This window comes from Diabrotica virgifera, chromosome 3 (assembly GCF_917563875.1).
Source record: "Diabrotica virgifera virgifera chromosome 3, PGI_DIABVI_V3a".
Taxonomy (NCBI): Eukaryota; Metazoa; Arthropoda; class Insecta; order Coleoptera; family Chrysomelidae; genus Diabrotica; species Diabrotica virgifera.
This window is the reverse complement of record NC_065445.1, coordinates 258,260,326-258,286,749: the sequence shown is the minus strand read 5'-3', so window position 1 is coordinate 258,286,749 and position 26,424 is coordinate 258,260,326. Positions and strand designations below refer to the sequence as shown.

The 26,424-nt window shown below is 32.6% G+C and overlaps 1 protein-coding gene across 1 annotated transcript; it reads left to right on the top strand.

Annotated features, from left to right (window-relative positions):
* Positions 1–40: 40 nt before the first annotated feature.
* LOC114339942 (gastrula zinc finger protein XlCGF57.1-like) lies at positions 41–26,326 on the top strand. The gene is made up of 8 exons (XM_050647352.1): positions 41–287; positions 345–777; positions 4,003–4,181; positions 12,747–12,936; positions 17,183–17,387; positions 19,250–19,380; positions 22,166–22,417; positions 24,337–26,326. The coding sequence occupies exons 1-8, from the start codon at positions 141–143 to the stop codon at positions 24,552–24,554; spliced, it is 1,755 nt and encodes a 584-aa protein (XP_050503309.1). The 5' UTR covers positions 41–140; the 3' UTR covers positions 24,555–26,326.
* Positions 26,327–26,424: the final 98 nt, after the last annotated feature.

Below are 26,424 nucleotides of genomic sequence, written 5' to 3'. Positions count from 1 at the left end.
GATCATATCCCTTTTGGATGTATACACACTATAGTAAAGCCATTGCCAAACTGAAAGAGAAGATTTTAACCTTAAACTTTTGACAATTAAAAATTTTGGTTTTGTTAGTTGAAAGTTGAAAACATTTAAAAAACAATAAAATGGCATTTCCACAACTTCAGATTGATAAAATTTGTAGAACTTGTTTATCAGAAGAGAATCTGTCGCGATCTCTATTCACTCTTGATGAATCTATTGCTGAAAATCTACCATTAGTGGAGATGTTGATGTCTTTTACTTCATTGCAGGTAAATAAGATTATTAAAGGCACAAATTTAGTTTGAAACGTATTTCATGTGTTCTAGGTAATAATGGACGACAACTTACCCCACCAAGTCTGTATTCAATGTGCCTACTACATTCAGAGGGTTTTTTCCTTCAAGCAAATGTGCGAAAGGTCTGAAACTGTACTTAGAGGCATGATTAACAGTCAAATACAAAGAGATTTCTTGGAACTGAAACCTTTATTAACTGCTAACTCTGTATCACCTGCTTGTACGGATACTTTACTGGAAAGCCAGAATCCAACTGTTAGTGAATTAAAGTCGGATCTGACATTATCGAATTCTGTTTCAGAAAACATAGTTAGCGAAGTTATCTCATCTAGTAATGAAGCACTTAAAAGTGTAGAATCAATTCAATCTTATTTAGAAACTGTTGGTGATCATTTGTCTGATAACGAAGACATTAAGAATTGCGGTTTAGATTTAAAGTATGCTGAATTTACTGCTGTGCATTGTAAGTATATATTTTGAGTATGTAACTTATCAGTTCTGACATAATCTATAATGTTATTAGGGCACTCTTAATACATTAAAAGATAATATCACATACCATTCTGTATGTGATACTGTTACCACAGAATAGCTAACCACACAGAAGCGAAACTCAGGTCGAAAACAGTAACATAATTTTCATGCTCATGCGTCACGTAAGTGGTGCAACCTCACTTTTGTGACTGACAGTGATGGTTTTTTATAATTATATTTTTTATTTATATATGTTTTATTTTCTGAAATGTTTATGTTTCCAAAATTATTAGATTATTTAGTTACTAAACAGCTTACTTGTGAATTCAGTAGTATTCTGGTAAACGAACAACATGGTTTTGTACAGGGTGAATCTACAGTAACTAATTTACTTCTTTATCAGAATGACATTGTTATTGCTTTGGAAAACAAGTAGATTCCATCTATACTGACTTTTCTAAAGCATTCGATAAGGTCAATCTTAATATCCTACTTGCGAAATTTACAGCATATGGTATTTCTGGAAGTCTCTTTGATTGGATGCAAAGTTACCTGACTAATTGAAGTTTAAGTGTAAAAATAGGATGTTTTCTTTCTAATGCTTTTGCAGCTACATCTGGAGTACCACAAGGTTCCCACTGTGGCCCACTTCTATTTAATTTGTTCTTGAATGATGTTCACTCTATTTTTAGGGAAGTTAACTTTTTAATGTTTGCTGATGATGTTAAAATATATAAGACGATGAGGATAACATTTTTCAGCTTCAGTCACAAGTAAATGATTTTTATGAGTGGTGTGGTAGAAATGATATGGAACTTAATATTAACAAATGCTTTTTAATAACTTTTTCTAGATCCCATTCGCCTATTCACCATCAATATTTTATTAATAATACTCCTGTCACACGTGTGAACGAAATTCAGGATTTAGGTATAATATTTGATTGTAAATTAACATTTTACTCTCACATTGACCATGCTGTTTCGAAGGCATTTAAGATGTTGGGTTTTGTATTACGTTCATCAAAAGATTTGTCAACTCACACAATAAAAATCTTATATTGCAGTATCGTGAGATCAATTATTGAATATGGTTCTATTGTCTGGTCACCTAGTTATGCATGTCAAATTCTAAATATTGAAAAGGTTCAAGACAAATTTTTACGTTTTTACAGCTTTTAAGATGGGTTTAACAGTTAGAAATTATACTTATGACAATATATTAATGACAATATATTAATGTTGGGTTAATCTGTGTTAATGATATTAAATTTACAAACTCTTGAACACAGAAGAGTCATGTTGGATATTTGTTATCTTCGCAAAATTATCACTGGTGTTATTAACTCTGAAGAATTGTTAAGCCTTGTATACTTTAATATACCTGCTAGATTTACACGAAATCCACAAATATGCAAGGAACAACGACATGCTACAAATTATGGTCAATATGCACCAATTAGTAGATTGACCCTGTATGGAAACAAGTTTAGTCATCTAATAGATCTGTTTGGTTCTTCAGTTTCCTCTATTAAACAAGAACTCAGGCATCTTGAATTTTGAATTAAAAAAAAATTAAATAGATTTAACTGTTATACTTGATTCAGTTGTTTTCATCATTTGGAAATAATTTATGTTCTATTTATTTTTATGATTGTGTTTTATAGTTGATCCGACGCCCTGAAGGGCACTAAGGATTATGAGAAAGAAGAAGAAGTTTTATAGTTGTAGTTTTACGTGTATCTAAATTTTATATTTTCATTATTATGACGAAAGCTCTGCTTTATTGTATTTTGTATGTACAGTAGAGCGTCGATAATCCGAACTAATTGGTACAGGGGTAGTTCGGATTATCAAATTGTTCGGATTATCGAACATATGTTCAAATTACATACAAAGCTCATAAACATATTACATGTACATACGTTTTAGGTACAAGGAATAAAACACCTGCATAATAAACACACCTGTATTTCTGCATAAACAAAACAAAAATCCGCGGTCATATTTTGCCCATATTGTCATATTAATTAAATCCAAAAATTCAGTCCGCGATCATATTGTTTAATTTTATAATTTTTTTTTGTGTTCGGATTAGCGATCGTTCGGATTACTAGGGTTCGGATTATCGACGCTCTACTGTATTGGGTTTATCCCATTAATAAATAAATAAATAAATATTTTATATTTTATTTATTTTTCTAGTTAAATTTTATATTTCATATTTAATTAATAACTATTTGTCAAAAATATTACATAATTTGGAATGGTCTATTCTTTAGAACATCAAGTTCTATTCTATAAGTGGTGCACAAGGTCAAATATTTCGGTCCCAACAAAATCAATGGAAACGACAGTAAGATTCGCTTCTGTTTGGTTAGTTATTATGTGCCATTACCAACTTGTGGTATTATAATATCACCCTGTACAAAAGATGTTTTATTGAAAGTAAATTGTCCGCCCTTGACCAAGGCCGACGCGTGAGGTTGCAAAGTTCATTCTAATATATAAGTAAACGCCCGATGATATGATACCATTATTATTATTGTTATGATTATTGTAGTAGTTAGCAGTAACCACGTTTAAGATAGGTCGTGATTATAAACAAGTTATTATGATTTAGTCATCGATATGGTAAACCAAAAATATATGTATTTGAATAGAAATAAGAGTTTTAATTAATTGGGACTAGAAGGCAGTAATAACACACATATTTATTACAAACTGTAACAATTCGAAATATTGGAAACAAAATATTTATATTTATACTTTCATTATTTCATAATATATTTCTTATTTTAATTAGTATTCATTAAATTTTTGTATTAATATTGTACCTGTTACAACTGGGCTAGAGTAAGATAGGAAAAAAATTGTTAAAAGAAAGGAACTAAAACACAACATTTTGATTTGAAATAAAACTTTTCCTCCAAAAATTTGATTTAAGGGTACTTTTTGCCAAGTCCAAGTGATACTGTTTTCCCGGACTGAATGAGCTTTAATTTTTAATTGCGACATACAGGTACGCTCCATTAACTGAAATATTTTTAAGGTTGGGATATTGCACTTTTTTAGGAACAATATTATGCAAAATGTATTTTATTGGTGAGATAAACACAAAAATAAATTTTTTTTTGAATTATTACTCTTTTGAACTGGATGTGTAATATGATACAATATTTTGCTATACAGACTAACAGCTTTTTCTATTTCAGTTTCTAATAGCAATGAAGCACTCATAGATACAGGTCAAGATAAAATAAGTCAAAACATTGAAAATAATAAAGATACAAACCAACCACAAAATAATGGAACTAGAACTGATGAAACTGATGAACCTATATTTCCTTGTGAAGAATGTACTCTTTGTTTTACTACACAGACTGACTTGAAGGTAAAAAATACATTTCCACAGTGTAACAATGAGCACTACAATAGCTATTTGTATAAAAAGGGAGCAAAGTGCTACTTTTCCTCCCGAGAATGAAGCTTACTGCCTGACATGTAGCGAAGGGCAGTAATCATTCAAGGGAGGAAAAGGCACTGTACTCCCATGTTGTACCTACATATCATTTTTCCACCTCCCTCAAATAACAAGTAATTTTTTCATTTTTAAATAATTTATTTATGTAACTAGGGGCCGGCGTAGCGCAGGTGGTAGTGTACTTGCCTCGCATGCCGGTGGTCCGGAGTTCAAATCCTACCGCCGGCAAGAACAACTAGACATTTTTAAATGTCTATAGGCCCCAGGTCGACTCAGCCTGAATAAAATGAGTACCTTGGGTAATAGTAGGCGGTTGAAGCGTAGCACTGGCTCTGTTACCTTCCTTTGTATACCTGTAGGCCCTAGATATAGCAGACTACCCTGCTATACTCCCAAAGCTGCGTCGGTATAAAACGGGAGACTATTATTATTATTTATGTAACTAACTAACAAAATTTATTAGAGACCTAAAACTAACAAGTAAGTACAGTATAACTGTCAAATATAACTCAAATTATTAATGTAAACATTGTTAAATCAAAATAACAATTTTAGTCCAAGTAATGAAGCTTGAAATAGGCCAAAACCTCGCAATTTTTACAGAATGGATCGATTTGCTTGAAAATTTGAGAATAAGTAGTGGATAGTCCAAGGATCAAAATCTATATGATGCCGAAAGGCGCTTTTACCATGGGGCTGGTTGCCACCCCCTGTTGGGGTTGGAAACTTTTTATTATATTTTGACCGCAAAAGTTGATAAAAACGTTCATTCTAAGCAAAAAATGTTCTATACATTTTTTTGATCAAATTAATAGTTTTCGATTTATTCGCTATCGAAAGTGTTATTATTATAGTTTTTAATCAGTTTTCTGCTAATAACTCCAAAAGTTTTTGTTTTATCAAAACAACCTTACTTAACAAAAATGTACTATTTGAAAAAATAAACAAAACCTTGTTTTTTAATTTTCTTTAAGACCAACAGTAATCAAGATATATACTTTGTCAAATGCTAAATATTGTAGTTTCAAAGTCAAAAGACGGGAAAAATATGCATTTTTAGAGAATAACTTTTTAAAACTAATTTAAAGAATTTAAAAATATCTATCTCTAAAAATAAAAAAGAAGGCTCTAGCTCTAAAATTAAGTGACTTATAATGAAAAGAATGTCAGTCCCTATTTTTTCAGCGCAAGAGTGGTCGGAAGCAACCCCGTAATCACCACCCTAATTAAAACTAGTCATTGACCTTATTTGGTCTTATTTATTTATGTATTATTAATAGGTTCGAGAAGTTGGACTGACTTAGAATGATTCGTTTTTAAAAAAATGAAGTTAACAGCGATTAACGAATTTTTGTAGTTTGGAAAAAATGGCCTTTTCTTCTGAATAGAAAGATTAGCATCAGAGATTTGAAAAAATGTTTAAAGATTAAATTGTAGGTAATTTAATTTCCAAGAATTTGGTATGGAAAGAATTTTTCTATGACAAAAATTAAGTGAGCTATTGACAATTAAAACTTGTAATAGCATGCAAAAACCACCTTTACCAACCCTTTCAAAGTCACCTCATTTTGTGACTAAGAATTTTAATAAGATTTAATATTAATAAGCATGTAGATCTTGTAAAAACCTACAAAATTCTTTTATAACAAACTTTCTAAGATACAAAATAAAAAAGTTACGGTTAAAAAATCAATATATTTTTTTTAGAAAAAGAAAAAGGAGAAATCCAATTGTAAGCATAATAATGTAAGTTAGCGGTGTTTTTAGTCATTGGCCTTATTCATTCTTTTTTATTTGTGTATTATTAATAGATTCTAGAAGTTTGACTGGCTTAAAATGATTAGTTTTTAAAAAAACTGAAGTTAAAAACGAATAAAGAATTTTTGTAGTTTTGTAAAAAATGCCATTTTCTTCAGAATAGACAGATTAGCATCAAAGATAAGAAAAAATGTTCAAATATGAAATTGTAGGTTATTCTTAAGAACTTGGTGTAAAAATTTTTTTCCTACGACAAAAATTGAGTGAATAGTAAATGAGTATACTATAGAAGAACATTGATTTTTTCCATATAAAACGAACACTTTCGATAGCGAATAAATCGAAAACCATTAGTTTTATCAAAAAAATGTATACAACATTTTTTGCTTAGAATGAATGTTTTTATCAACTTTTGCTGTCAAAATATAATAAAAAATTTCTACCCCCGAGATGGGGTGGCAATCACCCCCATAATAAAAGCGCCTTTCGGCATCATATAGATTTTGATCCTTGGACCATCCACTACTTATTCTCAAATTTTCAAGCAAATCGATCCATTCTGTAAAAATTGCGGGGTGAAAAGCTTCGGTTCCTGGACTATTTACTGTTTTTGACCATATAGATACTTAGGGAGCGTTCAAGTATTACGTAACGCAGGTTTTGGGGGGGGGGGTTAAGAATCTTCAAAAATTGCGTTACGTAATACGTGAACGCCCCATTAAGGTGCGTTACGTAGGGAGGAGGGGGGTCAAAGATCTTCTAAAACCGTGTTACGTAATACTTGAACGCTTCCTCACGTAATAGAAAAAATATTGTATATGGCATTAATAAGTTATTTCATCAATGATATACCATGACGTCACTTTTACTTGTACTCCCTAGGGAGTAAAAGCACATTTTTGCACGCTCGTAGAAAAAATATATTTTTTGGTATTTATCTGAAAATTTATGAATATAAAGAAAATGCCAAATGTTATTCACGCAACAAATAATTCTAATCACTGGAACAAAATATATTTCTAATACAGTGGAACCTGCTTAATTCGAACTTCCATAATTCGAAATCTTCCTTAACTCAAATTTTTATTTTGGTCCCTAGCATTTCCTATATAAGTAATGGTAAAAAGTCGTGAATAATTCGAATTCTATTTTGGATAATTCGAACTTTTCTGCTATCTTTTCTGAATATCTTAGAATCTTTTGTCATTACTGAGAAGCTGAATTCTAAAAAGCAGCTAAAAATTTGGGATCTCTTTGGAAATAATAAAGTCAATCTTTTTTATAGCTTGCAAATGTTTCCATTGGTATTTTTGGCCGAATTTTGTTAGCCCATTTTTTTGGGTTGACAAAGCTCGGGCAAGAATAGGAACAAAAACATCTCCAAGCAATAAAAATGATCAACTACTGTTTTTTTTTGCTGTTCAACTGCTGATATTTGTCATTTGCAGATGTTTTTGTAGCTAATCCTTGTTTTTGTAGATTTATTTTTTAATTCGAATTTTTGGACAATTCGAATTTTTTTAACGGTCCCCTGAGATTTGAATTATCCAAGTACTCATAAAGAGTACTTGGCCACTATGGTCAAAGGGTGGATGTACAGGATAATGACCAGGCGTGGATACGGAAAACGATTAAGAGAGCACCGAAAAGTAAAAGAAATAGAAAATTGAGAGGTATAATAAATAAATATAGGAACGTGGAATATAAAAACTATGCTAGCCATGGGCAAAATGGAAGAAGTAGCAAAAGAAATGAGAGATTATAACATAGACTTAATAGCATTGCAAGAATTGCGATGGAAGGGAGAAGGCAGAATCGACAAGCAAAATTTCACAATGTACTACGGAGGAGAAAATACACAAGGTAGAAATGGAACAGGCTTCATGATAAGTAAAAGATATAGAAAATGTGTATTAGAATTTAAAAAGTAAATGGAAGAATATCTTAGTTAAGGATAAAGAATAGAGCTGCTAATATCTCAATAATAAATATCTATGCACCCACAGAACAAGCCGATGATCAAGAGAAGGATGATTTTTATGAAGCTCTAGAAAGTCTCGGTGAGGAAATTAAAAATCATGACACACTTATAATTCTAGGAGACCTCAATGCAAAGATGGGTAAAGAGGAACATTGGAGATCGGTAGCAGGGAAAGAAACAGCACATGACACAACAAATGGAAATGGGACAAAAATGGGCAATCTAGCTACAGATATGAATATTTGTAGCAAGTACTAAATCGGCACAAGCTAGAGCATAAAATAACATGACTTATTCCAGGAAGAAATACAGGAAACCAAATTGACCATGTCCTAATAAATAAAAAGAGAATAAGAATGATCCAAGGTGTAAGGTCATATCGAGGCGCGGATGTGGGATCTGATCACTTCCTTGTAATAGCAAAGCTTAAGCTAAGAATGATAGATATTGAGAAAAAAGAAAACAAAAGCAAAAGACGGAGAATAGAAGAGTTAAAAACAAAGAAACGGCAATATCAACAAGAAATGGAAAAACAACTATTGGAAAATATAGAAAATTGAAAACATTGAAACAGACTGGGAAAATATACGAAGAAGTATAGAAAACACAGCAAATACAGTGCTAGGAAGAAAATATGTAGAGAAAAGGAATGACTGGTTCGACAATGAGTGTGAAGAAATATTAAAGAAGAAAAAATCAGCAAGGCTCAAATGGTTAAGAACGGGAGTCACAGATGATTACAGAATATACCAAAAAATCAGAGGAGATACCAAAAAACTAATAAAACATAAAAAGGTGAGGTGGATTGAAGAAACCATGGATGCATTGGAAAAAGATACAAAAAACAACAGCAAGCTGTATAAATATATTAACAAGCAAAATAAAAAATTAAATATGGCAACAATAGAAAAGAAAGATTGGCAAAATTATTTCAAAAATCTCTTAACGCAAGAAAACATACAAGCAAATGAAGCAAAAGAAGATGAAGTTTTGGAAATAACAGAAGAAGAACGGCTTGAACAAAACATACCAACGGCAGAGGAATTTGACGAAGTGATAAGCCAACTAAAACAAAATAAAGCAGGGGGAACAGACTGTTTAGTTAATGAGTTGATTAAACATGGAGGGACAGCCATACAGCAAAGATTGTATAACCTGACTAAACAGATTTGGATAAAAGAATCAATGCCTAAAGAATGGGAAAAAGGGTTAATTGTTCCGATATTTAAAAAAGGAAACCCAAAAGTTTGTGAAAACTACAGAGGTATTACTCTTCTAAATGAGATCTTGACCACAATGATAAATAAAAGATTGATGGAGCATGCAGATATAAAAATAGGGGATTATCAAAATGGTTTTAGGAAAGGAAGATCTACCGTAGATGCCATACACATAGTGACTCAGACAGTCGAGAAATTCTATGAATATGACATGTGGCTACATATTCTTTTTATTGACTTCAAGCAAGCATTTGACAGTATCAAGAGACCAGAAGTAGTAAACGATATGAGGAATATAGAAGTACCTGGAAAGATAATAAGACTCGTGGAAATGACGATGAAAGAATCAAAGGCATCCGTATTAACGCACGAAGGAATAACAGAAGAATTTGAATACAATGCAGGAGTAAGACAAGGAGATGGGCTGTCAACTACGCTCTTTAACGTAACTTTAGACGCCATAATTAAGACGTGCAAACTCAATGGGACGATCACCAACAATTCAGTCCAGATAGTAGCATATGCTGATGACCTAGCGGTGCTGGCGAGAGACAAAAGAACCTTAGAAGATATAACCAGACAAATTGAAAAGGAAGCGATGAAAAGAGGCTTAACAATAAATGAAGAGAAAACTAAATACATGAAAATAGAGAGGAAAAATAAAGACACAGAGGAAAGAAATATAAAAATCGGGAATTATAATTTTGAAATAGTCAGTAATTTTCAATACCTAGCAGTCATAATTAACAACAAAAATGAAAGAAATATAGAAATTACCAACAGAATACAAGCGGGTCATAGAGCATATTATAAATACAAAAGTATTTTAAAAAACAAAAAAATCAGCAGAGTTACGAAAATCCGAGTATACAGACCAGCAATTCGAACAGTGGTGATATATGGGGCAGAAACCATGAGCCTAACAAAGAGAGAAGAAGAAATGTTAAAAATATTTGAAAGAACAATGGTAAGAAGAATTTATGGACCAAAGAAAACAGTGCACGGAGATTATGAAAGGCTCTTGAATTTAGAAATAAGAGACATACTAGGAGGCGAGGATATAGTGAAAGCTATAAAAACCCAGCGACTACGGTGGTATGGACACTTAAAAAGAATGGGCGAAGAAAAACATGTAAGGAAAGTTACAATGTGGAACCCAAATATAACAAGGGCGAAAGGAAGACCAAAAAGCAGGTGGGAAGACCAGGTATTAGAGGACATAAAAAGATTGAAAGTGCCAAGATGGAGACATAAAATACAGGACCGGGATATAACAGGACGAGGAAAATAACAGAGAACGCTAAGAGGAACCCTAGATTAGACTAGTTAACTGGAGAGAAGAAAGAATGTGGAGTGACTCACCACAATAAATGAGTCGATGAGCTCAATAAGAGTGGCTCCAACTCCGCACGGAGTGTATAGCCTGTATATTTATATAAGTATAGTCCTTTTCATGACCATTTTTCAGTGCGTAACAGTTTTTCGATTTCTCTCTAACGCATTAAATTGTATGTGACAGAAAAAAAGGCACGTCGGTGATTACTTTGGTAATTATTCTAGCTCGGTGATTATTCTAGTTGTCGATAGATGGCGCCATAATCAAAAAATAATTATTTATTAAATAAAATAATAATATTATCAATATAATCTGTACAATTTATAAGACTATACAAATCAAAGAAAATACCATTTTATAAATTTGTTTTTATTCCAAATTGAAAATAAAATTTGACAACTGTCAGATTTAACTAAAATGTCATGTTAGAATAAATGTCATAAATGTGTATTATCACGGACTTACCTTTTTTTCTATAATTTGTATATTTGTGTTTCTGAAAAATGGTCATGAAAAGGAGAATACTCATAAAATACTGCAACGGAAAAGGAAAAGTTAATGGGAGAACCATCCAAGCTCTATTTTTTTTTTAATAGAACTTCTTATTGAAGCTCGCTGGCAAAATTTGCTATATCTCAGCTTCTATAACTCATAGAACCCTCATTTTTTAAACTGAGGTAGCTCAACGATCCTAGAAAAATAATGTAGTTATATTTTTCCATATTTTTTTTGATTTCACTATTATTTGTGAGAATTAGTGAAATATATTAAAAATGATTTTTTGTCAAATTCATGTTGTTCTGAAGCTATTTTCTTGTGGCATTTTTACAATTTTAACTATTTATAATGGGAAGTAAGCCACAATATTATTAAAAAATGATTTTTATTAACGTTTCGACGCCCAAATCGGGTGCCGTTGTCAAAATATAAAATAGTGGTATTTTGTATTTTGACAACGGCACCCGATTTGGGCGTCGAAACGTTAATAAAAATCATTTTTTAATAATATTGTGGCTTATTTCCCATTATAAATAGTTAAAATTGTCAAATTCATGCTTAGCAATCATATAATATACAAATATAATATTGTAATACACATTTATAGTCTATAATAAAAGAACTGTATTAAATGTTTGTTAATTGATGGATTCGACCGTTACTTGATGGAAGTTCATTTTATCTAACAATAAAACACTGAAAACGTTTGTTTTCTATACTTCCACAAAATTTATTATAACTAAGTGACTACAGCTGTTTCGGCAGAGTGCCTTTCTCAAGTGATATAGTTTACAATGTAAACAACTATACACAATTCATCATCCCATCCTACACAACACAAATTAGCAGCCTACCATAGCATGATACATAGACTGACAGAAATTCCCATGACAAAAAATAACTTCGAGGTAGAACTAAACATCATTAAACAAATAGCAGTAAACAACGGCTATAACGAACAAACAGTTAACAACATTTTAAACCAAAAACTCCATAAGAAAGCCCTGAAATTAGTGTATCCACCACCACAGAAAGAACCCAGTACCTTCTGCTCTCTCACATATACTGGCAAGATAACAACAAAAATAGCCAGATACATAAAAAAGAAAGGAATAACACCAGCTTTCAGAACTAACAACAACTTAAGCAAATATATTAAGAACAATAAAAGCCGAAAGAGAATGCAACTACAGAGTGGTGTGTACAAACTAACTTGTGGTGACTGTCCGAAAACGTACATCGGTCAAGCTGGCAGAACTTTTGACAAACGGATAGCAGAACACAAAAGGGCATTCAACAATAGAAAAACAGACACTTCTACATACGCACTTCACCTTCTAGATCATAATCATTCTTTCAATGAAGAGTTTCAAATTCTGCATATTCAAAATAAAGGCCTTAAGCTATCTTTTTTAGAATCTATGGAAATTAATAAACTGAAAAATACAGATATAATTCTGAATGACCAACTCGAGACAAACAGCTCCCCACTCCTCAACCTCTTCAGTTGAAGACTTAAAAAGGCAAACACATTGTAAACTATATCACTTGAGAAAGGCACTCTGCCGAAACAGCTGTAGTCACTTAGTTATAATAAATTTTGTGGAAGTATAGAAAACAAACGTTTTCAGTGTTTTATTGTTAGATAAATGTTTGTTAATTATGGATATTTTCTTTAACAGGCACATAGTAAAATCCACTATAAGTCAGGCCAAATTGTCTGCAAAATTTGTAAACAAGTATTTTCCAGTCAAAGCACATTATGTAGACATATGAAAACACACAATGGAGCGAGGAAGCATGTTTGTAACGAATGTGGTAAAGGATTCACCAGATCAGATGATCTTACAAGACATTTGAGGACTCACACAGGTTTGTATATTGTTATAATGTTTTTAATATGTTTATTTAACACAGTACGTATTGTTATCTTCATCTTGGTTATTTGAGTACAAATTTCACTGGTTCTTTTAACTTATCCTACATTATCTCTCATTTCTTTATCCACAAGTATACCAACTCCATTCCTAGTATTCTAGTGTGATTTTTTTAACCTATAATAGTGTTCTTCCTGAAATAGTCTTCATCCGGATATCTGAATGAAGGCTCAGGAGATGCTCGGGCTTTACCTCAGGAGATGTCGTCATATCATTAAAATAATTGTTGTTATATTGGAGGTATTTTTATTATTATGGCCTGAAAAGGTTTTTAAACATTTGATACTTGAATGCTTCTATTTATCAGCATCATAGCCTGCAAGATTTGGCTAACACACTAACAATCCAAAAAAATACAGTATTGTCTCGCACCTGCCTACATTTTTCTGTGCAGGCCAGGATCCCGCTTAATGTAAGGACTACCCTCTAAGTCAATATATTGTTGCCTTTATCCCGCCCATAGGAGGCAGTTATTTTATATGGAATTTATTATCTTATCATTATTATGGAAAAGTATTTTTATTTTCTTCAGATTCTTCCCCAAAAATCAATTTTATATAGAACATTCAGTTTCTGTTTAAACTTCGGCCATTTCTAAGGCAATTGTTAAAATATCCTTTAGCTTTCTGGAATTCACTATCTGTGCATTGAGTTTATTCTCACCGTTTTATTTCTAATGAAAAACATCAAAGAGATATATTAGTCGGACAATTTATTAATTTTGACTTCTAGGCTTAAATTGATAGTATTTACATCTAGTGTCTAGGCTTAAATTGATTAAAGTGTTATAATATAAAAATAAAATAAACATTAATAATATTGAAAAATATTAAAAATATTACTAAAAGATTTTTAAATTGAAAACTTATTGGTCCATTTCCCTGGTAACACCTCCATGGCTTCTAAAATTTGCAAGCCAGATGGATGCTGAAGCGAAGAAGACAAGGGGGATTTCAAAAACTTGCAATTCACGACCCCGTCATTTTTAATATTTTTCAATATTATTAATGTTGCTATTAGGATTGAAAACTTTACCTTTCAGTTGCCAGATGACGCTAGTCACCTACTCCATACACGTCAGTTGCAATGTGGGGATAAACTTTCATGGTTTGATCACTTCGAGCAGAGAGCAGCAGGCCTACGCCTCTCCGATGATGACTCCAATAAGAGTCGAAAATCGTCGATTAAGACGATTTCTTTTTAATTTGTCTCTTGAAAACGGAATATTTCCTAAATGTTTTAAAAAATCGGTAGTTATTCCTGTACATAAAAAAGGTGATAGGTGTAATATAGAGAAATGAATTTCGACTCAATTCAAGCTTTCTGCTTAACCCAGGTATAACATACCAAAAGGCACCGCCAGGAAAACATTCCACTTTGCGGTTCAGAGAGCCCATATGAAACGGGTCTTTGTACTCTATGCAGAGTATGGCATTAACAAAATAAGATGGTATGTTTTCCTGGCGGTGCCTTTTGGTATGTTATACCTGGGTTAAGCAGAAAGCTTGAATTGAGTCGAAATTCATTTCGCTTATTCCCCGTTAGAGGGCGTTCTATCCATACTGCGATATAAATTATTTTAATTTATATCGACAATCTACGGTCGGAATGGTAAAAATCTGTCTTCCTTAGAGCCTCCTTGACAACAGGTAGACCTAGAAATAGTGCTATCGGGGGATGGAGGAAGACAGATTTTAATCAAAACGATACCGTAGATTTTCTTATTTTGTTAATGCCATACTCTGCATAGAGTACAAAGACCCGTTTCATATGGGCTCTATGAACCGCAAAGTGGAATGTTTTCCTGGCGGTGCCTTTTGGTATGTTATACCTGGGTTAAGCAGAAAGCTTGAATTGAGTCGAAATTCATTTCGCTTATTCCCCGTTAGAGGGCGTTCTATCCATACTGCGATATAAATTATTTTAATTTATATCGACAATCTACGGTCGGAATGGTAAAAATCTGTCTTCCTTAGAGCCTCCTTGACAACAGGTAGACCTAGAAATAGTGCTATCGGGGGATGGAGGAAGACAGATTTTAATCAAAACGATACCGTAGATTTTCTTATTTTAATATAGAGAACTATCGCGGAGTGTCTCTATTACCGTCCCTTTCAAAACTATTAGAATGGTGCGTAAATAAACAATTACTTCTTTTTTTAAATAAACATAAAATTCTAACAACTTCTCAATATGGCTTTAGATCTTATATGAGTACTACAGATGCAGCATTTTCTCTAATCGAAAATGTGCATAAAATCTTGGAAGCAAAACACCATCCTCTTGGTATTTTCTGTGATTTATCGAAAGCATTCGATTGCGTAGACCATCAAATACTACTGGACAAGATCTACTACTACGGCATTAGAGGTACACCACATAAATGGTTTCAGACATACCTATCACACAGAAAAATGTGTGTTAGAATAAATAATTCTGATAGTAGCTGTGAAGCATCCTGTTCAAATTTCGCAGAAGTTCAGTGTGAAGTTCCACAAGGGTCTGTTTTAGGACCAACACTGTTTCTTATCTATATCAATGACTTGGTAGCTAGTTTCCCGAATACCACATTTTCACTTTTTGCAGATGATACGAGTATAGTAATTAAAGGCGATAGTTCTGATACATTAACATCCTGTGCCGCGACTACAGTTGAAGAGATATCAGACTGGTTTCTCGCCAATAAATTGGTTCTGAATATTAGTAAAACACAAAGTATCCGTTTTAATTTGTATCAAAATGTGGAAGATGTTGTTATTAAAGTAGATCAAGAAAGCATTACTTCTTGTCATACAATTAAATTTTTAGGCATAAACATAGACAGCAAACTTGATTGGAGTTACCACATAACTGACCGTAATAAAACTCTCAGCAGAGCTACATATGCCATAAGAGCAATTAGACAAAATACAAATTTTTGTGTGGCAAAAATAGTTTATTTTGCTCAATAAAACCCTCAGCAGCGCTACATATGCCATAAGAGCAATTAGACAAAATACAAATTTTTGTGTGGCAAAAATAGTTTATTTTGCTCAATTTCAGTATTATGCAATATGGTGTGGAATTTTGGGGCGCGGCTAGCACAGCAGAATCCACATTTGTGGCTCAAAAACGAGCAATTCGAGCACTATTCAACTTAACAAATAGAACTTCATGTAGACCTCTCTTCAAAGATCATGGAATAATGACGCTCATTAATATTTATATTTATAAGATGTCTCTACTTATACATAGAAAACGACATGAATTGTTAAAACCTTCTGATATACACAGTCACAATACACGCAGGCAAGATATAATTCTTCCCAATTATAATTATAGACGTACTCGAAATGGTCCATTGTACTCCGGTATTAAAGTATACAACCATTTGCCCACTGGGATTAAAGCACTTTCAATATTTAAGTTTAAAAAAAAATTAAAAAATTGTTAGGTCAATATGTTTTTTATAGTCTGGATGAATTCTTTTTAATAAATTTTAATGATCTAGACGGTTCCAACGCTTAGGCTAAAATCACATATTGTTCTTGTACAAATATTTTTGTTAAAATTATATTTATTGTAAATTTGTGATTTTTTGGAATAAAGATAACTAACTAACTAAGAGTGCTGGACTGCGCTCCCTGTTCTAAGTGAAAAATAAGATTGTTTTGCCTTCGCATTGCAACTGAATAAAAAATGGAATTTTTATTTATTTTTATATTGGTCTTTACTCCTTTGAGTAACTAGGTCCATTTTCCGTTGGAGTTTACCAGCTGAACAGACGGCGTCGTGAATTGCAAGTTTTTGAATTCCCTCTTGTCTTCTTCGCTTCAGCATCCATCTAGCTTGCAAATTTTAGAAGCCATGGAGGTGTTACCAGGGAAATTAACCAATAAGTTTTCAATTTAAAAATCTTTTAGTAATATTTTTAATATTTTTCAATATTATTAATGTTGCTATTAGGATTGAAAACTTTAACTTTCAGATAATATATTTTGTATTTAACTTTAAAACTCATTTCTAAATCATATTTTTCTCGTTCTGTCACTGAAAGACCTTGGAATGCAACATAATTTTCACTTGTTACCATTCGCTTTAAGACTATTTGCTGAGCTATTGCTGCTATAATTCATATCACTTATCAGTTTGTCTCTTTTGTCATGTATACAGTATGATTTTTTATTTTAACAATTTTTTAGGTGAAAAACCATTTAAATGTGAAGAATGTGGAAAATCTTTTGCGCAATCATTTAGATTATTAGAACACACGAGAGCACATGCGGATAAAAAGACTTTTATATGTTCAGTTTGTGGGAAAGCATTTTCGAGGTATACCAGTTTTGCGGCTCATAGTAAAACCCATAGTGGTATAAAGAATGTTATTTGTTCTGTTTGTGGCAAAGGGTAAGTACTTCGGTTTAAATACTTTAGTTGAGAAGGTTTCATTGACTTGAAGCTTCTCTTAATGTAATGAAATTTTAAGAAAGTTTTCATTCATTAAGCATTACAATTCCTATGGATTATAACTATAGTATTTCTCATGATCATCTTTCAGTGCGTCACAGTTTTTCGATTTCTTTCTAACGCATTAAATTGTATGTGACAGAAAAAAAGGCACGTCGGTGATTACATTTCGTCGGTGACATTTTTATAACATTTATTCTAGTTATTCTAGTTGTCGATAGATGGCGCCATAATAAAAAAATATTTTTTTTTAATTAGATAATAATATTACAAATATATTCAAATGGGAAATAAGCCACAATTTTACCTAAAAATGATTTTATTAACGTTTCGACGCCCAAGTTAATAAAATCATTTTTAGGTAAAATTGTGGCTTATTTCCCATTTGAATATACTTGATTATAAAAATGCCACAAGAAAATAGCTTCAGAACAACATTACAAATATAATCTGTATAATTTATAAGACTATACAAATCAAAGAAAATACCATTTTATAAATGCAAGAAACACATTTGATTGGTTTTTATTCCAAATTGAAAATAAAATGTGACAACTATCAGATTTAACTAAAATGTCATGTTAGAATAAATGTCATAAATGTGTATTATCACGGACTCACCCTTTTTCCTATCATTTGTTACGCACTGAAAAATGATCATGAAAAGGGCAATAACGTCATGGCGTTCAAAGTACTATTCTTGGGTGAGGTGAACTACTCCTCTATGTCATTTATAACTTGCTGCTGTCGTGACTCTTTTCATTTCTTGAGTCCTTGCACTGTTCTTTCCAGTCTTTAACATCCTACATCATCCAGCCATCTTCTTTGACACCTTGGCCATAACGGTGCCCAGTTAATTATCCTTCTCCATATATCTGAGTGTGGTCGTCTCTGTTTATGTCCTATCCATGCTAAGGGAATATATTTTATGTATCCGACTATATTTTCTCCCTTTAATTCTTGTTCAATTTCGACATTTGTCTTCATTCTTATCTCTCTTCCTCTTTCTTAAGTGCCGTTGTTTTCATCCCTTACGTAACAACAGGTCTTATACAGGTTCATCTTTGTTTCTTATTTAGACTCTTGCTTCTCAGTAGATTTTTATTCATTCTATATGTTTTTTTGCCTTTGAGAATTATTTCATCTGTTCTTTTTTTTCCGGTTTTCCCTAGTTTTACTTCCAAATACCTAAAGGTGGATACAGTTTCAATGAAAAATTTAAATGCAATAATTTTGAATTTTTGGCGGCTATTCTTAAGCTTTGGTTCTTTTTTCTGTGGATTATTGGACTCGAGACTGTAGTGTATGTATAATATACATACACTACAGTTTACTCATACAGAAAAACTCTAAACTCGAAACAGATACAGAAAAACTGACATTGTGTATTCCCTTCCCTCTCTGCTTGCATACCTTCAAATTATGTCCGCAGCGTTATTTTTCGTTTTTATTTTTATATAAAATTAAATTTATGAACAGTTCTAAAAGAAAAAGATATTTTATTGTAAACGAATACATCTGACAGCCAAACACTTGTGAAACTCGGTTGGATGATACTGCGCAAGACGAGGATATACGAGTGTAGATATTCACCCTCTCAGAAGCAGGTGTAGATTTATCTACACTGGTGTTACACTTCTTTGCTACACTTCTCAATGGAACATAGTGGTGTACCACTACACCTTGCAAAGGAACGACTTAGTGTAGCACTTCTACACTTTTTTGGAACTAGTGCTACACCAGAAAGCAAAGGAACTGACCTTCTATGTTGTGCGAACTACTTATCCTTAAACTTTTTTTAGGTTATGTGGAACAGGGTCTTTAGCGATACACATGAAAACTCATACTGGAATTAAAGATCATATATGTCCATTCTGTGGAAAAGGATTTACTACACCTAGTAATTTAAATATCCATAAACGGATACACACAGGTAATGTGTTCATTAAGATATTTGATAATAACTTAAGTTTATTGCAGAAATTTTATAAAAAATCTTCTTCTTCTTACGGTGCCTATCCGTGTCAGATGTTGGCGATGAGCATGGCCATCCTAACTTTGCTTGCTTATGTTCGGAATATTCCGGTTGTGGATGTATTGAACCACTTTCTCAGGTTTTGAAGCCAAGATAATCTTTTTCTCCCGGATCCTCTCTTTTCAAGTACCTGGCCCTGAAGAACGAGTTGCAACAAGCCATATCGCTGTTCATTCCTCATAACATGGCCAAGATACTCTACTTCCCGCTCTTTGATGGTGTTAATAATCTCGCATTCCTTGCCTATTCTACGTGGGACCTCAACGTTAGTCACACGATCCACCCACGAAATTCTTAAAATGCGTCTGTAACACCACATCTCGAATGCCTCGAGTTTTCTTAAAGAAACTTTGGAAAGTGTCCAGGCCTCTACTCCGTATAATAACGTAGAAAATATATAGCATCTGATGATAGAGATATTGGTACCAAGTGGTACCAAAAGAGATTTCATGATTATGAACGCTGATCTCGCTTTTCCTATGCGTTGTTTTATTTCACTTGAGTGGTCCCATTGGCTGTTTATGTTGGTACCAAGGTATGTGCAGCTGTCCACCCTGTCAATAATTTTTTGTTGGTTAACCAAGAGCTGTGTATTTAATATTTCGCGCTTGATAACTATCATGTACTTTGTTTTTTTTTCGTATTGAGATCAAGTCCGTGTTCTCTGCTTATAGCTGATATGCGCGACATCATTCTTTGCAAACCATCTAGAATATCTGCAAAAACTACTGCGTCATCGGCATATCTAATGTTGTTAAGACGCACTCCGTTGACTAATACGCCTTTCTGTAGTTCTCTCAGCGCTTGCTCGAAGATATATTCAGAGTATATAATATTAAACAACACCGGGGACAGACTGCATCCTTGTCTCACTCCTCTATTTATGGAGACTGCCTCTGTCAATTCGTCATCCACTTTAATATTGGCAACTTGGTTGTAATATAAATTATATATGATTCTCAAGTCTCTATTATCTAATCCCGCTTTTTTTCATGATGGTTATGAGTTTTTCTCTATCAAATGCCTGTTCTTGCCATTTTTTTATATATATTCCGCCGTGTATCACTTTTAAAAACGTTTTAAGTAAGTGGCTCATTGGCCTAATTGTTCTGTAGTCTTCGCATGTTTTGGCATTTACTTTTTTTGGTATAGTTACGAAGGTCGACTTTAACCAGCTTTGTCCGCTATAACTTTTCCCATGCGTCACGATTCATTTTCAGACAAATTAAGTCAAAACATAAAGTGAAACGAACGTCGATGTGTATACAGGGTGAGGCAAATAAAGGGCCTATTAGAAATATCTCGAAAACTAAAGGCAACAGAATCATGAAAATTTGAATTAAGGGGTTTTTAAGAGTCATCTATTTAATGAAAATATTTTCATCTATTTGCTACTTCCGGTTATACCGGAAGTTGCTTATAACTTCGTTTTTTTTTAATGGGACACCCTGTATATTTTTACATTTTTGGATTCTCTTCGATGTCTTCTTTCTTAAAATATGAGGTTTTGTAATGTTATACAGGGTATTTTAAAAGATAATTACGTTTTTGTATTAATTTCGTAGCAACATTCACACCCTGTAGAATTGTAGTAGTTTGACATATAAAACTCTACTTACGTTCAAATGATTTTAATATAGTCTACTATTGTTAAGAATCATTAGTATAGCTAAATTTTTAATTTTAGTATACAGGGTTGGTCGAAACTCGGAATGAGTATTTTCTGAGTTTTCTGAAATGGAACACCCTGTATTTTAGTATTGTAATGAAATGATATTTTATGGTACTTTTTTATTTCTTAAGCATTCCCTATACCTAACTGCTTTAATTTGTGCTTAATTGTTAATCGCACCAACAATCTTAACTACGTAGGTATTTTGATAACTAAACCATTATTGGTAATTTTAAGGATCAGTCTGGATTAATATGTATTAATTTCTGAAAAATTATTTGTGATTGAATTTTTTCACGGCCAACTTAATAAAATTTTACGTATTTTTTGTTGCAATTAATGTTTAGCTTGAATCACCAATAACTCACAAATTAAAGCAATTAATACTTATAAAATAAAAAGTATCATGAAATATCATTTCATTACAATACTAAAATACAGTGTGTTCCATTTAAGAAAACTCAGAAAATATTCATTCCGAATTTCGACCAACCCTGTATACTAAAATTTCAAAATTAGCTATACTAATGATTCTTAACAATAGTAGACTATATTAAAAATCACTTGAACGTAAGCAGAGTTTTTAATGTCAAACTGTTACAATTCTACAGGGTGTGAATGTTGCTACGAAATTAATAAAAAAACGTAAATATCTTTTAAAATACCCTGTATAATATTACAAAACTTCATATTTTAAGAAAGAAGATATTGAGGAGAATCCATAAATGTAAAAATATACAGAGTGTCCCATTTAAAAAAAACGAAGTTATAAGCAACTTCCGGTATAACGGGAAGTTGCAAAGAGATGAAAATATTTTCATTTAATAGATCATGCTTCAAAACCCCTACATTCCAATTTTCATGATTCTGTTACCTTTAGTTCTCGAGATATTTCTAATAGGCCAGACGAACAATACGTATATTACGTACATTTACGTATCAAAATATACTTCTCTGAATAATTTAATATGTCCGTTGGTGTATGTTAAAAATGTTATTGAACAATTTTAGGTGAAAGGCCTTACGTTTGCAACGTATGTGGCAAGGGATTCCCCGACCTATCTCGCCTTACCGTCCATTCTAGATTACACACAGGAGAAAAACCTTACGTTTGCTCAACGTGCGGTAGGGGTTGCATAACTTCCTCTCAACTGAAGAAACATATGCGAATACATTCTGGAGAAAAGCCGTATCTCTGTCAACTATGTCCAAGAGCGTTCATAAGGAGCGACGATTTAAAAACACATTTAAAGACTCATACAGGTTAGTATAGATACACATAACACATAAGTATAACGAATTATTGAAAGAAAAAGAAATACATAGATATCTGAGAGCGCATCAAACAGGAATCAATTTGATTTTTCGGTATACGTTCTTTCAGTCTTAATACATATTTTCATTATCTAGGTAGAAGATTAATCATACGTGTGTATTTTATTTGACTTCTTCTTCTTAAAGTGCCTATCCGTTCTGGATGTTGGCGATCATCATGGCTATCTTGACTTTGTTTACCGCAGCGCGGAACAGTTCATTGGTAGTCGTGTTATACCACTTTAGTAATTTTTGAAGCCAGGAAATGCGTCTTCCGATATAAAATACAGGGTGTTCCATTTAAAATTACTGAGAAGATAATTTACTTGCGTTTTGACTCACCCTGTATTCAATATTAAGAAAATTAGCAATATCAATCATTTATGAAAATTTTAACAATAAATAAATACATTGCTTTTGTGTTTATTTTTATTTATACAGTGAGTTGACCTTGTTACGATTTTCATATAAAATTGGTTATAACTTTGTAAATACATACCATGTAAAACATAACAAACCTTTATATATTTGTAATGGAGAAGTTAGGAAGATTTCGAATATAAAATAAAATTTAAATAACTTGCTAGAGTGGTGTAAAAGAAATGGCATGGAACTTAATTCAACTAAATGTAAAACTATGACTTTTTCCCGTTCCAGAAATGCTATTGTCTTTGACTACAATATTGGTCACTATAGTATCGAAAGAACTTCCCTTTTTAAGGATTTGGGGTCACCCTTGATACAAACTTACAGCTTTCTCAGCTTACAGCTTTTTCAGATGCTTGGTTTTATTAGAAGATGCACCCAGGACTTCACAAATATTACAGCTTTAAAAACCCTCTACTGTGCCTTGGTCCGTCCCCATCTTGAGTATGCCTCCTGTGTATGGTCTCCTTTTTATGGAGTGCATACTAATGCTCTTCAGTTAGTTGAACATAAATTTTTAAAGCAAATTGCATATAGACTTGGTATCTTGGGCAATTACAGTGATGCAGATATTCTTAATATCCTAAATATGGCACCTATCACTGCTCGTCATAAGAGAAGGAATCTCATCACTTTCTACAACAACCAACATGGAAAAACTGGGACTCCAGAGCTTCTTCAAAAAATTAATATTCATGTCCCACTAAGAACAACCAGGGCTACAGTTAGTTTCCGTTACCCAATCCACCGTACTAACTATGGTCTTAACAACTTCCTCTCTAGAACTGCCAGACTAGCAAACCAGCACCTTAACATTGACCTTTTCCAAACTTATAGCAAGTTCCTGAGTCAGGTTTTAGTAAACATTGACTGAAACTTATCGTTCTGTAAAAATAATAATAATAATAAACTCAAAAGTGACACACTAATTAATGTCCTTAGGTATGATTGTTTGTCTAATTTGTATTAGTAACTTATTTATATTGATAATTTGTATTTTTTGTTCTCTTTATTGTATGTAATTTATATTTTAACCTATTGTTTTTTTTTGTAAATGGTTGTAACTGTATATAAATAAATAAATAAATAAATAAAATACAGGGTGTTCCATTAAAAAAAACAAGTTTGTTGTCCAACTATGTTATCCAACACCCTGTAACATTGAACGTGAAGCTCAAAGTTAGCTACAATTTTTGTTATTAACTTTTATTGCTATCTGTTACTATAACGGATCTACGGAGCTTTACCCCACTAATCGATCACCCTGTATAATAAAAAATATACGGAAGCAGGAATTTGACGGTTTAGAATTTTCCGTTGATTTTCCTATGGCCCATTTCACGACTCACCACCCGGTTTGAAATTAGTGCGGTATTTTTGCTTGGTTTTATTTCTCTAAAAAATGTGTTCATCTTACTGGTTCTCATTCTTGTTTTTTCTAGGTGATAGAAGCCATGTGTGCAGCTACTGCAATAAAGGTTTCTTCCAGGCATCGACTCTGAAAGTGCACATGAGAATACATACTGGCGAAAAACCCTACGACTGCAAAATATGTAATATTTCCTTTTCTCAAACAGGTCCCTTAACCACTCACATGATGAAAGTTCACTGTCATCGACTGAAGAAAGAAAATGTAGAACAAAATATACAAGGCAGTTAAATGTGTGATAGAAACTGGTCTATGACCTAATTTTTTAACAATTAATTAAAATGTGTTATATTATTTATTTTGCTCAACAGGCCCTGTAGCCCCTGGGCGTGACTACGCAATTACATTTTTTTACTATACATACAATATACAATATTTGTCTATTAAAAATACATACATTACAGTTCATGGCACATCCTTGTGTTACAATTTCTCTTGCGCTCTTCTTATCACTCCTCTCCATTCTCTTCTGTCTAATACCTTGTTTCTTCAGTTATCTATTTTTAACTCACGTAAATCTGCTTGGACGCTGTCAAACCATCTTTCCTGTTCAATATCATCCTGGTCAATCTATAATTTTCCAATCATTTCACATGTCCCAGCCATCTTATTTCATGCGCTTTCATTATTGCGGTAATTTTTGGTTCCGTATACAGCTCTTCCAACTCTTTGTTTGTCCTTCTTCTCCATCCCATTTGTGTATTTGTGCCTCCGTAAATTGATCGGAGAATTTTCCTCTCCCATCTTTCTAATCTTTCTTCATCTGCCTTTCTCAAAACCCATCATTCAGGTCCATATACAACCGTGGCTCTAATCACTGTCTTGTAAATTCTTTCTTTTGTTTTTCTTGAAACAGACAGACTTCATTAGGGATCTCAGCATTCCGTATTTCTTGTTGCCCGTTGTAATTCTGGATTCTATTTCTTTATCTTCATGTCCATTTTTCTTTTTTTTTCACACCAAGGTAGGTAATCTCTTCCACTCTGTCAAAAATGTATATGTAATCTTTCTCCCCTGGTATTTTTATAAACTCTTCATTGTCTTGCTGTGTATCCCCCCCATTATCATGTATTTCGTTTTCTTTTCATTTATCTTTCCTGAATATCAGTGGTTAGTTTTGCTAACATTTCTAGTACTCGATCCATTTTATCTTCCTTCGATTTTTCTCCCCCTTCACCCCTCCGTCTTTTGGTTTGACTGGTATCCGTATCATATTCACTGTCACCCATTTTTTTCTTTGTGCTAAACCTTCAAGACAGAAGATCACGGTTCTATAGCTCTTCTACTATTGACCGGTCTACCCGTCAGATCTCTAATCACTATCAGGACTACAATTACCACTTTATTTCGACTTCGATTTTCGAATTGGGAACGCCAGGAACGATAAAACTAAAAAATAATCACGGAAATATAACGTTGATAAATTAAGGTGTATTGAAACTGTAAACAGTTTCTTCTTCTTCTTTTTTATTTCTGTCTTCACTTTTTCATTTCAACACCTTGTCCTTTTCAATTTTTAATTACATTTTTTGATTCCACATACTTCAGGCTGTTTTCTTTAATACTTCCCTGTAAGTATTCCATCTTTCTTCCTTTCTCCATGTTTCTTTTTGGCACTCTATATGTCTCAAATTGAAGGTAGAGAATGGAGAAAGTAGAGTTGAAGGTAGAAATGATATAAAACTAGAACAGGAGGAAACTGAGCAGATGACAGTTGTAGATTAATGAAAGAAGTCAGAGAAATAAAAGGTATAGAGTTAAGATAACGAGGAAAGGTTTTTCAAGTATAGACTCTTGTATAATTTATACTTTATAAAAGAAGGATATTGTTATTGATGACTTTTTATTAAGATTTAATACATTTTGATTTTTTAACTCTTTTTTTGTGTATAAGCGAAATTCTTAATTTTTAAACTAATTATTTATTTCCAAAGTTAAATATTTGTAGGTATTTATGTTAAAAAGTGATAATGTTTTATTTGAAATAGAATTTGTTTCTTGAACTCTTATTGTGTTTTGACTTTATAAGTTTATAACCAGAAATATTACATCAAAACTAATACTCGAGCTAAATATTCAAGCTCGACTTTTCAATACACGT

Excerpts from the sequence above, each read along its gene's own strand:
- LOC114339942 (XM_050647352.1), top strand. The coding sequence starts at position 141 with ATGGCATTTCCACAACTTCAGATTGATAAAATTTGTAGAACTTGTTTA. Across the intron at positions 4,182-12,746 it reads CTACACAGACTGACTTGAAG|GCACATAGTAAAATCCACTA; the intron begins GTAAAAAATACA and ends TTTCTTTAACAG. Across the intron at positions 19,381-22,165 it reads CCATAAACGGATACACACAG|GTGAAAGGCCTTACGTTTGC; the intron begins GTAATGTGTTCA and ends GAACAATTTTAG.